Source organism: Octopus bimaculoides, chromosome 4, assembly GCF_001194135.2.
Source record: "Octopus bimaculoides isolate UCB-OBI-ISO-001 chromosome 4, ASM119413v2, whole genome shotgun sequence".
In the NCBI taxonomy this organism is placed as follows: Eukaryota; Metazoa; Mollusca; class Cephalopoda; order Octopoda; family Octopodidae; genus Octopus; species Octopus bimaculoides.
This window is the reverse complement of record NC_068984.1, coordinates 119,546,954-119,558,102: the sequence shown is the minus strand read 5'-3', so window position 1 is coordinate 119,558,102 and position 11,149 is coordinate 119,546,954. Positions and strand designations below refer to the sequence as shown.

Here is an 11,149-nt window from a genome sequence, read left to right as displayed (position 1 = left end):
GGCACATAAAAGACACCATTTCGAGCGTGGCCGTTTTCGTGCGGGTGACACGTAAAAGCACCCACTACACTCTCTGAGTGGTTGGCGTTAGGAAGGGCATCCAGCTGTAGAAACTCTGCCAAATCAGACTGGAGCCTGGTGTTGCCATCCGGTTTCACCAGTCCTCAGTCAAATCGTCCAACCCATGCTAGCATGGAAAGCGGACGTTAAACGATGATGATGATGATGATGATGATTCTTTTCTCGGTTGGATCCCAAGTCAATTTTATCCCACATTAATGCTTAGTTTGATAATTTTCAAGTTTCAAAATATGTCTAAAATTGGGTTAAAACGAGTAATCTCTAATTTCAATAATGTCCTCTCTCTAATAGTATAGTGAATAAATATACATCACGTAAAGGGCACTCCAGCATATCGTGAAGAAAGTATAGATAATATTTTATGTTGAGTGTTTTTTATCTAGTCAAGTTTCGTTAATTTCATATCATGTGCCATTTTTCCCTGATCCTCTTTCCTTTGACCTAGATATTCATCTTTTTACTTCTTTTTACATGTCTTATCTTTCTGATATCTAAGGACGGGAATTGATGTGTATGAGTCTGTTTTGTGGGGAACTGAAGTAACAAATTTACATTATCTTGTCTTACTCATTTTGCCCCGGCCAAGTTTGTCTTTTCATATGCTGAATAGTCATTAGATCATGTTATAATGTGTTTAATGCATTGAGAGAAAGCCATTTGCTAAGCTGATATAGTTATTTGTAAAGGGCATATTTTGTTTCAAAGTCAAAAACGCAATAAAAACTTATTTTGCCCCGCCCACCCTTGTGTACACATACACAAGCTTCTTTCACTTTCTGTCTCTCAAATTCTCCAATAAGGCTTTGGTCAACCTAGAGTTATAGTTGAGGATGCTTGCCCAATGTGCTATGCAGGGGGACTGAACTCAGAACCATGTGGTTGGGAAGCAAACTTCTTACCACACAGCCACATGTTATGCACTAAGTTTGTCAACATTATTTTCGTGTTTTGCAGAAGCAGATTGGAGGAAATAGGTGATTAAATTGCTTATCGCTAAATCACACAACACAAACTGTTCAAAACATGTCACATTATTAACAAAATATCATACTTGAAGTAAAAATTATGTTGACGATGAAAACTGAAAAAAAGAAAAGTTATTCATTTTCTGGCCGGATTGTGAACTTTTGTAAAGCTACATAGAATCACTATGGAATCGATACTTCAGTCATCTGAACTTTAACAGTGAAAACAATAGTCAGATATTAAACATTAAAACATTTTTCATTAATTTCATTATCATTTTACTAACTACTACACTCTTTACAGTAGCCAGCAATAACCAGTTTACGAAACAATTTATAAACAACGCTTCACAAAACACATTTGGTAATATTTTCAGCATCTTGAATTATCATCATCATCATCATTATTATAGAACTTGAAACTGTAATTAAAATCGGATCCAGGATAAAATTATAACCAAACTCTTAATTGTAAAAAGAATTTAATAAGGGAGTATGCAATAAGAAATTGCAAAATAAAGTTAGTTATATATGTGCGTGTGTGTGTGTTGCCGAATATTTTGTGTCAAACGAGAGTTGCAGATCACCCAGGTTTTAAATATTAATATTATATTCTATCTTTATAATAGATCACGAAGGAAAATTGCATTCAAATTAAGTTTCTTTTTCTGCTCCCTGTTACGAAATATTTGTAACAGTTCCGAAATAGCAGTGCTGCACATCCCACAACTAGTAGTGTTGAGATGTGCATATAAATTCTTTGAAAATTCATCAACAAAAATTGATTTTCTTTACAATAATGCTACTCTTGTAGTATTATGATACAATTTAGTAGTAATATATTGTCAAATCTAATAATACGCATTCAAAAATCGAGATTAAGTCACACCTAAACTCGGCATGAATTAATTTTTGTTTACAGCTGTTAATTAACAAAATTCCATTTTAGTATTTCAGGCGGAATGATTTATTAAGGTTGATTTTCAATACTACATAGTTACAGCAATCCCTGATATTTTTTTATAGCTGTAACATCACCCATTTTAAGAAGTTGTTTCGAAATATTTGCAGTGATTCAAACAACGGGAAATGTTTTCGTGTTTCACCGGTTTTACGAGAACCAATCACCATACACCAAACAAATATACGAACAAGGAGGATGAAATAGTAAACACGTAAATATATAAATTACGTGGTATAATAAACAAAGCTGAGAACAACATGACTAAATATGCGGAGTTGATCTAAATAATAAAGAGTACTGTTAGAACAACGTAATGGAATAAGACAGTAAAGTATGAAGTAATCTTCATAAACAATTCCACATTCTGAAGAATTAGTACTCAGTCTTAAAAGGATGTGGATAGTGTTTAGATGTTTCTTCTAGCATGTGTATGGTTCTAGGTAGACTGGGGTCTGTAAGTTGACAGTTTGACTGTAGCAGACGTAGAATTAGTCCTTTCGGGTCTCGTTATATTAGAGTATAGAGTGGAACGGGGAGGCTGTGGATTTTATTTATTCAGTCAGGTTAATCGGAAACGTGCCTTGGACTAGATACTGTAGTGTAGCATCTCGACTTTGGGGTAGTGGACGAATACATATTCAGGATTGGCCTCTAAAAAGTTCAGTTTCCACGTGTGGTTCAAGTTTACTTAGACGTGGGTATTGTTTCACAGTTAGCAACACAAGTCGGGATTGAGATCCGTATTTCGAGGACCGCCTTTTCTGAACGAACGTCTGTCTGAGTAGCTGCACATAATGTTCTAATACTGTGAAGTGCTAGCTACCATAAGTCAACTTTTAATTTTTGTGTCCGAAGCAATTTTTGCCGTGCTGCAGGGAGAACAACAGCTAGTCACGATTTCATTTTCTTGTAAAAAAGTGTTTTTTGTTTTTGTTTTTCTTGGAAAATGAATATTGCTGCTTGATCTGAATGACTGTATTTCAGATCAAGCAGCAGTATTCATCCAACTGAAAATATAAAACAATTAGCACATACAATTAATAACGGATGTTGTGTGATATGTCGCTACAAGCAAATGCAAAAAAAAAAAAAATCGACTGTAGCCATCAACAATTTTTGTTAATGTCAGAGAGCTCTAGAAATTAATATTGAATCTCTCGAAAGTGTAGGTAGCTTTTATCAGATGTCGTTTAAATAAAATCTAGTTCTTATTTCATTGCAAATGGAACAGTTAGTAGTCATTTTATTTTTTCTATTGAGTGAGGTAAACTTTCTTAGCGTGCACACGTAATAGATCACATGCATTACACCGGGTTGACAAAGGACAATGGACCAGCAGGTTCAGAAGTAACAGTAAACGGTAAAGGTTGGGCTTGAATGTCACCATCCATAATTGTATATCCCAGAAAGGTGATAGATGTTTGCCCAAATAATAATTATCGATATTCAGTGTCAGGTTACAGCGCTTGGCAGCTTCTGATAACCAGTTTTAAGTTTCGGTCGTGTTCCCCTGTATCATTACATTGATTTTGATAGTAAATGTACTTCTAACACGATACTAGGGAGTGTTAACGATTTTTTTTGTCTTTTTTTCTCCTGTTCCTGGGCAGTACATGCCTAAAATGCACAAGAAACAATACAACTATTATCCTTATCTTCAAACTCGGTGTGTGTGTGTGTGTGTGCGAACTTGGTACTGGTAATTTTGAAACTATTTATTTCCAAATAAATTTGGTGCTGAATAGCTGATAAAAATTAAGCTTCCGAGAATTTTCTAGCATTTTCCAGTAATTTAATTTAAATAGTGTAAACTCAATAATGATATTTTGCAGAACATTTCCAAACAGACTCAGGATTGTTAGCTGATAAAGAATTTTCATGCATTTTCAAATATCTAAAAAATTTCCCTACTTCCTGGAACTTCCTAGAACTCAATAGAATTTCCTACTACTTTCTAAAACTTCCTAGAACCTCCAAGGGTTTAATAGAATTTCCTTATACTTTCAATAACTTTCCAAAACTTTATAGAAATTTCTAGAACTTACCAGTAATTTAAGTAGTACTATAAGTCTAAGGTATCGTAAACTCAATTCTTCTTTCTAGTTATCATGAACCACATCTCAACCTTTGTTCATCATAATTACCCCTCATTCTCCCATACACTCTTGCAACCTCTACTATCCTCATCTCCAGTTCTGTCTCTACTGACCTTGTACTTTCAGGGTTTTCTCTAACACTTTATCATCATTATTCTCTCTTTCCAGCTCCACCCTACCCATTCCTCTATAATGTAAGTAGCCAGATAGCTTCTCTCCAGCAAGAAACCTGTTCAGTTCTGGGCCCTTCTTTCATACTTTAACCTCTCGTCTCCTAGCATAAAGCTACCTTTTTTTACTGTAGCCCCAGCTCAGTTGAAATGGATTTTAGTTTTGTGAGCTACATGAAAACTTTGACAGTGCTGGTGACACGAACCCAGCACACTTTGTAAAGTGGGTGACATTAGGATGGATATCCAGCCAAAGAAGCCATGCAAAAGCCAACATTTGAATGAACCTGATGCAGTCCTCTGGTTTTTTGGATCCTCTTAAAATGTCCAATCCATGCCACCATGGAAAATGGACATTAAAAGATGATGACATATATTACTAGAGACCATTTCATTTTATTCTTTCTGTAGTTCCAGTCAACCTCCCTCATCTCTGAGTTTATTTCCAACTAACATCTATCCTTTATACTTATTGTTAACCCTGCTCATAATTACCATCAATCACCCAACTCCTGTTCACCTCCTATACACATCTGACTACCTCCAACCTATATTTATATCCATCTCTCATTCTTCCCTTACACTCTAGCAGCCTTACCTACTTCTATTGCTCGAATGTTTTTTTTCACGTGCCACCAGCACAAGTGCCAGTAAGGTGACACTGGTAACGATCATGCTCAAATGGTGCTATTTACGTGCCACGGGCACGGAAGCCAGACAGCTGCTCTGGCAATGATCACGCTCAAACAGTGCTGTTAGTCATCGAATTTGGTTCAATTATGATTTCAATTTTACTTGCCCCAAAAGGTCTTCACAAGCAGAGTTTAGTGTCCAATGAAGGTAAGGTTGGCATGGGTGCTATTCAATTTCAATTTCACTTGCCTCAACAGGTCTTTGCAAGCAGAGATTAGTGTCCAATGAAGGAATGGTACGCATAAGTGGGCTGGCTACACCCCTGGCAAAGGCCACGGATTATGGTCTCACTTGGCTTGCCGGGTTTTCTCACGCACAGCATATTTCCAAAGGTCTCGGTCACTTGTCATTGCCTCAGTGAGGCTTAATGTTCGAAGGTCGTGCTTCACCACCTCGTCCCAGGTCTCCCTGGGTCTACCTCTTCCACAGATTCCCTCAACTGCAAGAGTCTGAAACTTTTTCACACAGCTATCCTCATCCATTCTCGCCACATGACCATACCAGCACAATCATCCCTCTTGCACACCACAACTGATGCTTCTTAGGTCCAACTTTTCTCTCAAGGTACTTTCACTTTGTTGAGTATGCACACTGACATTACACATCCATTGGAGCATACTGGCTTCATTCCTTGCGAGCTTACGCATGTCTTCAACAGTCAGGGCCCATGTTTCACTGCTATGTAGCATGGCTGTTCATACACATGCATCGTACAGTCTGCCTTTTACTCTGAGTGAGAAGCCCTTTGTCACCAGCAGAAGTAAGAACTCTTTGAACTTTGCCCAGGCTATTCTTATTCTAGCAGCTACACTTTCAGCGCACCCTCCCCCGCTACTGACTTGGTCACCTAGGTAATGGAAGCTAGTAACTACTTCTAGTTTTTCTCCCTGGAATGTGGCAGAAGTTGTTCTCTGCACATTTTCAGAGGCTTATCTTTGGCTAGGTATTTCTCCTGCAGCTGTCTTACCAGAAATATAGCATCAGTGGTGCTTTTCCCTGGCACGAACCCAAACTGCATCTCGTCTAAACTGACTCTCTCCCTAATTAGTTGGGCTATGACCCTCTCCATGACTTGCATTACCTATACCTCTATAATTATTTGTATCTAAAGCATCACCTTTACCTTTGTAGTAGTTGTCATTGGGTACGACTCCTTCGTGTATCACCTGGTTAACTATACGGGTGATTAGGCTATAGTTGACACTGCCAGATATTTTCAGCATCTCTGCAGTGATTCCTGATGGGCTGGGGGCTTTCCCTGTCTTCATACTCTTAATTGCTTTATCTACCATGGTACTGTCAACTCGGATAGCTGGTCCGTCTGTTGGATTGACATTCAGCAGATTCTCTTTCTCTCATTCATTCTCTTTATTGAGCAACCTTTCATAGTGGCGTCTCCAAACCTCTCTCTTTGCAGTCATATTTAGTGCAAAGAAACCATCATCCATGTGGACACATTTCTCTCCTACATCACGATTCTCTCTCACACACTGTCTTGCAACACGAAATACCTCAAGTCTTTGGTCCTCACGGCGCAAATGCTCGGGAAGGGAGAAATTCTTTTACGTTTTGAGCCTACGCTCTTCAACAAAGAGGAACACAGAAATAAGCAGAGAGAGAAAATAAAAAGATTTAGTGGCTAGCAATCAATATATATACATATATATATATGTGTGTGTGTGTGTATATATATAGAGAGAGAGTGAGAGAGGTAATTATGTGGATAAACAAATTAAATATAACAGCTCGGGCTGGATATACAAAATACATATATATGTACACTAGTAGACAGAAAGAAAGCAAAGACTTTCAGACAATGAGTATTTAAGTATAAATATATAGATATTTATACTGATAGATCAAACTTAGAATACAAATGACAGAAAAACTAAAGGGGATCATTTTCTACTCTGATGACAGAGGTTCAATTTATCCAATGTTTATTTGCTTCCATTATGGCCTGCATGTCAAGAAAATGTGTATACAAATCGACTAAAATAGGTAATCAAAATGAATTACTAAAACATCAATCCACTTCAAAATTTTTTTAACCCACAATTAAAAATATATCAAAATAAGTTCCTTTTTAAAATGAAGCAATCCATGGTAGGTAAGAGAGTTTTGTGAACAACTTGATTGTGAAATTCCTAGAATGTTCTGTTCATCCTAATGAGGGGGTCATTGCCAAGATGTGCTTTAACTTGCAATCAGGCTGTGGCAGTGAACTCCTGAAATGGCCACAGACATGTTTTTTGACCTACCCTTTTTTGGAACTCTCTTACCTACCATGGATTGCTTCATTTTAAAAACAAACTATTTTGATATATTTTTAATCATGGGGTAAAAAATTTTTTTAGTCGATTGATATGTTTTAGTATATCATTTTGACTACCTACTTTAGTTGATTTGTATATACTTTTTCTTGACAGGCCCTTCTATATATTTTGTATTTTTATATGTGCATATATATTTTTTATCTTCTGTGCTTATATATGTATTCCTTTTATATGTTGAAGGCCATGGTATTATTTGTATATGATGAAATATATAGAAACGTGGGGTCATATGAAGTCATTTGCCTGAATTTGATGTTTGTTCTCTAATCAATCTCTAATTAATAAATTTATATATGTGTGTGAGTGTATATATCTATGTGTGTGTGTCATTGTGTCTGTCCCTCACCACTGCTTGGCAATCAATGTTAGTGTGTTTATGTCTCTGTAACTTAGCAATTTGGCAAAAGAGACTGATAGAATAAATACTAGGCATAAAAAATTAAGTCCTGGGGTTGATTTGTTCAACTAAAACCCTTCAAGGAGGTGCCCCAGCACGGCCACAGTCAAATGAGTGAAACAAGTAAAAGATAAAATAACTAACTAAAATTTTATTCTCTTTTTCCTAACATCATCTTGTCTATGATTCATCAGGAAAAGTTAAAGATGGTTCTGTGAATTGAAACAAATCATCGGCATACAGATTTTCAGGTAGATCTTCAGGCTGGTCCTCAACAAAACATGTTGGCATATGGGGTGGATTATCAGGCGATTCTTTGTGAGGCAATTTTGTGTCTGTGATTCTGATGAAGGAATGAAGACGTCCTGGGATGTTTTTTCCGTTTACATACAAAACATTGTATTTTGTATTTATCCGCCATATCTGTAGATAAGTAAAAGGAAAAAGAAAATAGGATGTTGCAACATTGATGATATTTCTCAATATGATATATATTTTCACTCCATTTTTATTTATGAATTTATTTTGAGTTCGTTACAATAATTTTACCTGTAATGCTTTCTTCATTATTTAGACAGATAGATAAATAAATAAAAATGTTTTTAAGTAAAAGCACCTAGAGAGAGGTGCAAGCATGGTTATGTGGTTAAGAAGCTCACTTTGCAACCATGTAGTTTCAAGTTCAATCCCACTGCACACTGGGCAAGTGTGTTCTATTATATCCCTGGGTTGACCAATGACTAGTGAGTGAATTTGGTAGATAGAAAATATATGGAAACTTGTTGTGTATATGTATGTGTGTATTTGTCCTCCCTACATTGCTTAACAACTGGTGTTGGTTTGTTTACACTCCAAATAACTAAGTGGTTTGGCAAAAGAAAATAAAGTTCCAGACTTTAAAAAATAAGTACTGGGGTTGATTTGCTTAAATAAATACTTCATAGTAGTGCCCCAGCATGGTCACAATTCAAGTAAAAGATAATAGAGAAATACATTGAAAGGACAGCCTTGAGATACTGTATAAGTGTTGTTTTTGCCAGAAATGTGCAAGCAAATCGATCCGAAGACTACCTTTCATGAGACAGCAATGCCACTAATAAATTAACTTTATTATATCTGTAAATGCATTATGCACAAGTAGATAAGTTATTATAACATGAAAGAATTCATATCTGTAGATATGTCTACTATTGTAAAGTTACAGAAATATATACATATCATTATTTTGATCATTGCTTCTTCTCGTGTGCTTATAATAAATTAATTACAGCTTGACAAATCCTCAGCACACAGCAACACATAAGAATAGAAGTTCTGAGTGGGCTGTGAACAGCTGAAACAGTGTCTACCACTGAAGAGGTGTAATCACACCAAAACATGTATGTGGCAGTCTGCTGTTATTCAGAGCCCAGCTTGATGTTTTATACACGCAGTCTAGAAGGAGAAATTTTTTTCCTTCAAGACAAGGCTAGCAGCAAATGTCTTCCACATTCTCATGTACACAATTAAATTAAATATAAATGTAATATAATCATTTTGATCATTGCTGATTGATTCATGTGTTTATTATAAATTATTAGATTTGACTAAATTAAATTACTGACGATAGCTGGTCTTTAAGATAAAACTTGAAGGAACATTCAGTAGTTCTTTCTCACTCACTAAAGTATGCTGTGTGTGTGTGTGCATGAGAGAGAGAGAGAGAGATTGAAATTTACAGGATTTATTCATTCTATAGTTGGATTTCACTGTGAGATCTTGCTGCTCCCTCTAGGTGGGCATGACACCTAAAAAAATATCACTTCTATTCAGATCAGCAAGGGAAACCTAGGAATGTAAGTACAATTATCCTACCTCTCAAACACAATAAAATGTCTCATCTGAACACATAATGTGAGCTTGTATTTAAATACCTTATCTTCCACTCAACAAGGTCACCTCTATACAACAGTGAGTCAGGGTTGTAAAATGCTAAGTAAAAAATACCTTCATTCAGAAAGTGAAACTAAGAATTCCATCTAACATAGACATAAAACTTGATATTTTTTAACAGAAACAAAGCTCTAAGTTGTCAAGTTCATCTCATTTTGGGAAAAGTATGAGTAATATAAGTACTTTTAATTCCATTTGGCTTTCTAAGAACTTACCATATCTAGAAGCCTCTTTCTGATCTTAATAATCTATAGATGAAGGTCCTAGTTATTTGCCCTACTGGAACGATCTCCCCAGAATAGGGTGTTCAATAGGATCCAATCTTGGGCAGTTTGGTATGGAAGATAGGTTGTTGCCCATGCAGTATGTCCCCACTTTTCATGTCAATGATGGATCCAAAGGACAGTGCAGCCATTGCAGGAGTTGCCAGAATGAGGTTGTAGACAACATGAAACTACTTCAGGGGCTCTGGCTCCTGATTTTTTCCTCAGGGTTCGCTCCTGAAGTCTTTCCCAAATTTGGGTATGACCACAAGGCAACACAGATTTGAAATCAAGATTTTCCTTTCCCTAGATGGGTTGCCTGCTCCATCCCAGGCTAATGAGCTCCATCTGACAGTTGCTACTACTACAAGTCAGAGTACACTTGGGAACAATAGAGGCTAAGAGGTGGTGCCACAAACCACAAAACCTTGCACCTCCCAAACCAGGGCTCCACTACTAGATGCTGTTTAAAGTCACACACAAGACTGAACATTACAGTATCTTCTCTACACAAACTAAATAATCGAGTTAGTTTACATAGCAATTGACCATGTTTACTCAAGTTAACTAACCCTGTTGATACTAACCCAGCTGAAACTACCATTGGGTCTATGATACAAATTTCCTGTTTAACCCTTTGCATTTAAACTAGCCAAGTCCAGCCCAAATATTCTACTTGTTTTATGTTCAAACTGGCCAGATATGATCTTTCACACCTACCCTACAATGTTATTCTAATAATAAACAACCATATCATATAAATCTCAAAACTGCAAGATAATGCATGATCTTCAAAACAATGTAATGCTTAAGGTTAAAGTGGCCTAAGTTAAAACCCACATTAAAGATTTCATGTTAATTTATGTTCAAAATACCAGCTTAATAATGACAATATATTTTACTAAATTCTTCATTGTTTTAAAGATTAATTGAAATAAAGGTAGTGTATTTCAACAGTAATATGGTGATGAAAGGGTTAAGGAAACTGTGCTTACTTTCAAACCTCTCAGAGTACTCCAATCACCTCCCATATGACCAGGCATTTTTTTACCTTTTTTAATAGCTGTACGATTCTGAAATAAATAAAACACATTAGATGACGTTCATAGAAATGCTGAAAATAAATAACTGCATAAAGCAAACTGATAGTGAAATTCTTCTTGTACAATTTATAGCTGAAGATTATCTTTCTTAAATTATTCAAGTCCTCCAGGCAATCACAGAGGAGTTCAAGACAGGTTGCCCCTGGGAG

General features: G+C 36.3%; 1 protein-coding gene across 1 annotated transcript in view; it reads right to left on the bottom strand.

Annotated features, from left to right (window-relative positions):
* Window positions 1-7,833: 7,833 nt before the first annotated feature.
* LOC106874857 (39S ribosomal protein L3, mitochondrial) overlaps window positions 7,834-11,149 on the bottom strand; it is a 21,480-nt gene continuing 18,164 nt past the window's right edge. The window contains exons 8-9 of the mRNA XM_014922750.2: window positions 10,893-10,970; window positions 7,834-8,125 (exon numbers count right to left, since the gene is read on the bottom strand). Of these exons, the coding sequence (XP_014778236.1) occupies window positions 7,883-8,125; window positions 10,893-10,970 (321 nt within the window). The 3' untranslated portion in view covers window positions 7,834-7,882. The remainder of the gene's footprint in view (window positions 8,126-10,892; window positions 10,971-11,149) is intronic.